Source organism: Aplysia californica, unplaced genomic scaffold (assembly GCF_000002075.1).
Source record: "Aplysia californica isolate F4 #8 unplaced genomic scaffold, AplCal3.0 scaffold00909, whole genome shotgun sequence".
NCBI lineage: Eukaryota > Metazoa > Mollusca > Gastropoda > Aplysiida > Aplysiidae > Aplysia > Aplysia californica.
Window position 1 is genome coordinate 75,705 of NW_004798179.1, and position 5,829 is coordinate 81,533.

The 5,829-nt window shown below is 42.6% G+C and overlaps 1 protein-coding gene across 1 annotated transcript in view; it reads left to right on the top strand.

The window, feature by feature from the left end:
* The window catches only part of LOC101859137, a gene marked incomplete at its 3' end in the record, with an annotated part of 39,271 nt that overhangs the window by 31,120 nt on the left and 2,322 nt on the right, over window positions 1-5,829 (top strand). Inside the window, 3 exon segments of the mRNA XM_005110557.2 lie at window positions 1,188-1,238; window positions 3,297-3,375; window positions 4,812-4,912. Of these exon segments, the coding sequence (XP_005110614.2) occupies window positions 1,188-1,238; window positions 3,297-3,375; window positions 4,812-4,912 (231 nt within the window).

The window sequence follows — 5,829 nt, forward strand, 5'->3', positions numbered from 1 at the left end:
AGAGAGAGAGAGAGAGAGAGATGGAGAGAAATTGAGAGAGAGACGGAGAGAAATGTACGAAATTGGATAGGATTAACGCCCCTTGCACCACTGTTAAGTTATTCAAGAGGCGAGACCTCCGATTTGTTAACGCTCATATCCAACACGACCGAGCCAGATGAGAAAATTCGTATAGAAGAAAGCACCTTTCCCAAGGAAACAACATCGGACCAAGCTGAGCCTTGAACCCCCTAATCCACAATCTCATGATGACGAGTCCAGTATCTTATTTAATCATTGAACTACTGACGCCACCTTTCAGCTTTTGGTTATTATTATAACTTTCTAATCCGCTTTATTGATATTTTAGCCGGGTGGGGGTGAGGTGGGGGGCGCTTCTTCTTCTTTTTAAAAAAATTTTTGTTTTAGAAAAGTATCATTGCACTTACAAAACAAATAGGTTGTGTAAATGCCAAAGATTAGTGGTGTTACTTAGAAAATAGCAACATAAAAAGAAAATGAAGATTAGAATGCTGGATGGTAAAGAAGGAGAAAACCACATCAGAGTGCCCGCCAACTGCCAACTTTATCGTCACTATTTAGATCATTATCATAAGAGGCAGCCTGCTTCGATGCTGCTTTTTAGGCCCAGTATCCCAAAGGTAACACGGAGAGACTCGGTAAAGCAGATATCCCTCATGAGAATCGAACCCGAGTCTTCTTCGTGCAACGGCGAAACCCTAAACCAGTCGTGGGCAAACTGTACACTGTTTTAACGTTCTCGTCAACACCTCACGATAGGATAGGCGTCTGTGATGTAGCGGCCACACGCATGCGACGCGAGTTCGATTCCCGAGTGGGGATTTTGTTATGGAGTACATGCTTCTCCATCTCTCTGGTAAGACGTGGTATCATCTCTTTAAACCCGTGTTGACACTGACGAGCAGGGTTGAAGTAGCCCTCAATTTTCTCAGTAGTGCAAAAACAGCTCCTTCAACCATGCAACCCACAAACAACCAGCAACTCGAAACCAAACCAAACCAAACCAAAACAAACCAAACCAAACCAAACCAAACCAAACCAAACCAAACCAAACCTAACCAAAACAAACCAAACCTAACCAAACCAAACCAAAACAATTCAAAACAAAGCTAAACAAAAAACAAAACAAAAAGGCTGAAATAAAGCTACTGTGTTGTCTTTTCCAGACGATGACGCGGATAACATGGTGGATGAGGACTTAAGCCATAAACTGCCAGGTAATGGAGTGTCCGCATGAGGCGTGAGTGGTTCGAGCTCTGTATCTTACTCACTGGAGTTTGGAATTTTCATGTACATTCCGTATCGAACTCATCAATCTCAGTAACTCTCAAAACAAAAGAGGGGGATTTCCACTTTTTGTGGGGGGGAGGAGGAGGAGGAAGAAGAGGAGGAGGAGGAGGAGGAGGAGGAGGAGGAGGAGGAGGAGGAGGAGGAGGAGGAGGAGGAGGAGGAGGAGGAGGAGGAGGAGGAGGAGAGAGAGAGAGAGAAAGAGAAAGAGAGAGAGAGAAAGAGAGAGAGAGAGAGAGAGAGAGAGAGAGAGAGAGAGAGAGAGAGAGAGAGAGAGAGCTCTCGTGGTCTAGGGTATAGGGTACAGTGTTCGTATCTCGGTTTTTAAAAAAAGTACATGGATTGAAACCTGTTAGCGACGAATAAATTTCTATATCTAAAATGTTCTCCCTGTATAATGATATATAATAAATGATAAATAAATTACACTTTAATTTGACCCAGAAAGGGCACTTCGGTTTACAATGACAAATACATACGTAAATACATAATTATAAATACATTCATACATGAATACATGCTTAAATACATACACAAATACACCAAATTACACAAATACAGAACAGTTTACAACCATGCCACAGTCGGTCGCCACTGTGCAGCGCCCCTGCCCTGCTCTTTAGCCCTGGTCTTGTCTTCTTCCTTCGTCTCCATTTTCTCTTAGTTACTCTTGACTCCTCCTGCAGCTATTCCTCTCTTCTTTTTACTAGTGTCTTTCAGTCACATCCTTGATCTTGGAGTTGGTAAGATCAAACACCTTGCTTTCTCGGATATTATTCTAGTCAGTATTTTTAAAAAGATTATTACATAAAGTACCTTCCAAACTGGAATGTGGCTGCTTGAAAGTGAAAGAAAGGGGTCCTATGAAGTAGGAAAAACGGTCACATACGTAAAACTCTGTAGAGCTGCAGGTTGAAGAACCAGTAGTCAGATACCCCCCGACATTTATCAGGGGAACGCAAAAAAGTAGAAGTCTCTATGTGAAGGTTAAGGTGGAGTACAACTTCACCTCTTAAGGTATAGCAGTTAGGCGCACGTAGAAGACTTGAGTTATCCCCGCGTGAGGAGTATAATTTAGCAGTACAGAAGCATTGGAGAATATTGTAAGAACAGGCCAGTTTGATGTTAAAAGAGGCAGAGGCAGACAGAGGTAAAAGATACTGCTGCAACGCAAGACAGGGTGAAAAGGTGGTCCATGATCGCCCACGCCAGTCGGCAAGGCACCGGATGATGATGATGTTGGGAACATGACTATATCAAATATATCTAGAAAAAGTCAATACAATGAAGTTTGGTCTGAAATATCCATCGACACTGTGAAGCACACACCCAAACAGCGTTGGATATCGAGATTCTAGATCTAGATCTAGATTTGGAAATTGAAAGAATCAGTTGTCTCACACACACGACGAAGCATAAAGCGAAACGGAAGTAGTCCTCAGTAAAATATGAAATGGCTAATGGCAGAGTGAAAACACCCGAGAGCTTTGATTTACAGGAAAAACCATCAAACCTAAAAAATCAAAAGTTATTTTTCGAATTTTGAAAATATGCCTACGTAACCCTTTAAGACAATTCTTAACTGAATCATACTTTTGTACATTTTATGGGCACCTTTGTAAAAAATATCTTGAGTTAAATCCCCGCGTGAGGAGTATAATTTAGCAGTATAGAAGCATTGGAGAATATTGTAACACTCTGTCTTGCGTTGCAGCAATGGTGTCTGTTTTTCTTGCTGCTCCTAGCCATGTTGTCATCTTGTTCAGTATCTTTTACCTCTGTCTGATAAGAGTAGGCTTTGGTCGCCGCCTGGGCAAAATTCAAAATTGTTGCTCGTGTCCAACTATCTATCTATCTATCTATCTATCTATCTATCTATCTATCTATCTATCTATCTATCTATCTATCTATCTATCTATCTATCTATCTATCTATCTATGCGGAGACTGGCAGTTTCTATATCTTAGAACAATACCTTGTCATTACAGAACTCGGCGAATGCTTGGAGTGGGGCTCTTGGACTTGTTCTGTCACATGTGGGACAAAGGGCAACCTTTCCAGACATAGGTAGGTTGGTTTCTACAGACGCTGCGTTTGAGTCTTTTATTGTAGGTGTTTTTACGCCACACCCCCTCCACCCCCACCTCCCTCCTCTCTACTCCTCCCCAATCGAAACAGTTCAGATCATCAATCAGGAGGACTTCGATCCTGTCTGTAAGCGTCAACCCCTGATTGCAAGGGGAAAACAACATCCCAGCATAAAGACTGTGATGCTCGATACAAATTTTCCCTTCTCCGGATAATATGAACTCTTGTCTCTTGTATGAGACGGTGAGGCGTCTAATCGCTACACCACAGATGCCGTTTTTTCTGGGGGGGAGGGTTCGTAAGCGTTATATGACGCTCGCAACTGCATAAGGTCATATGAGCGAGCGGGACACATTTAACATTTTCAGTCGGTAGGAAATTTTGAATTTTGCCCAGGCGGCGACCAAAGCCTACTCTTATCAATTTTGGACCACCAATGGATCTTTATCGCACACGGACCTCCGAGATTTTTCTCCCTTGGCCGAGAAGGCTAGGTGTAGATCTTTCCTATCATAAGAGCATGGGTGTGACTGAAAGACAGCAGTAAGTAGGGGCTAAGGAGTAGTAGTAGGAAGGTTGCAGAAAGAGTCAGACGCCCAGAGGAGGGGGCAAAGGAGGTGAGGGGATGGGGGCAGAAGGTCGAGACGAAAGCAGACAGCAGAACATTGTTAGAGAGCAGGAAAGGATGTGAAAGTAAAACATGATAGGGAAGCAAATTTTAATTTTCCGTCGCTATCCGCATTCGAACTCACGACGTATTGAATGAGAGGCGAACTCCTTAACCACCAGACCACGAGACCCCCCCCCCCCCCCTTTAAAAGTAAGCAATCCCAACGATCTGGTTCATAGTGGTCAAGGTTAGAAAGTAACGCTTGCCAGTGCATAATTTATTTATTTTCTTATTATCAAATTATGGATTTCCGCGTTGCTTCGTCAAATTTGACCCCCGAATCCATTAATGCAAACTGTGATCAAACAAAAGATGTGACCTTCCGATTCAGACATGTGACACGTAGCAGCTCTGGGACAGACTAACGTCATGGCTTTCTTCAAATACACACGATGATGGCTTACAAAGGACAGCTGCATTTGATTTTAGAAGATAGGAATAGATTGTGGAGAAAAAAGGTAGATTGTGGCGTAGCTAGCCGAGCGGTTAGGCTCCCCGGACTTTCAACCGAAAGGTTGTGGGTTCGAATCCCGTCAGGGTCCCGACATTGTGTCCTTGGGAAAGGCAATTAATATGAATTTTCCTCACTTCACCAAAGAGGGATTGGATGTGTGCCTTTTATTTAACGTTTTCTAGGGACCTGACGCTTCAAGATGAAGGGCGCCAGTGGCAGGTCCTACGTCTCTTCTTTGCCACTATTGCTTTTGTTTGTCTATCTTTATCTTCTTGCATGCACAAATTTCAGGAGCTGTGAGAAACACCCGTCTGTCTTGCTGGGATACAATGAAGGCCCCTGGCAGACGAGGCACCGAGGCTGTGACAAGCGACACATCTCATGCGTTCCCAGTAAGAAAAAAGCTGTGCCCATTGGACTCTGCAAACCTTTGCAATTTTTTCGCTCTTCATATCATTTTATTGTCCTTTTCTCTCCTCCTTCTTTCTTGTGTTTGTTACTCTCTTGTAACACCTCTTTGTCTTCGGCACTTATAATGACCTTTTTGTGTTGCAAGTCCGAAAACTTGAACAAAATAGTTATTCTAAGTGTGAAAGAACATACCGTGTAATTTTTTATGTTCTTTATTTATTTTACAAATAATTCATGTTCATCTCGTTTTTACTCAGCGTGTCGTAAAATTATGGTAGGCAATATCTAAAATCACTGAGGGAAATACAGAAATACTTTGTAATTTATGATTACGAGTCAGCGTAATAAGCGGAGCCAAGAAGTAGACGGGATAGAATTTCATATTGCTGATGGACTTTTACGGAAAAATAAACTCGGTATTCAAACAACACGTTTAGCTTTGAAGAGTAGATTATGAACTTTCACTTTTTAAAAATTGCACATCAAGAGAAAACAATGTCCATCTAAACCCCTTCCCCTCCCTACCCAACCCCACACCTACCCCAGTACTGCATCTGTACTTCTGAGTGGGTGTCTTCTCTTCGCTTTCTCTTTGTTTCTTTCACTATGATATTCTTTATTGCTCCAGCCCTATCCCCAACCCATTCTTTTCTAATGTGGTATTCACACATACAGGAGTAATGAAGCCGAGTAAGACCAAATTTCTCAGCCCAGCACATCAGGGCTACTCTGGATACATTTTGCCGAGCAATCGGCCTCCCTCTCCGAGTGATATTTTATGCTCGCCATTATTACTCTGGAAGCTTGCCGAAATTTTTTAACATGCCTAAAATTTTTTCCGAGCGAAAATTGAGTCGCCGAGTCAATAATTCGCTCGGGAAAAACTCGGGACGGGGGG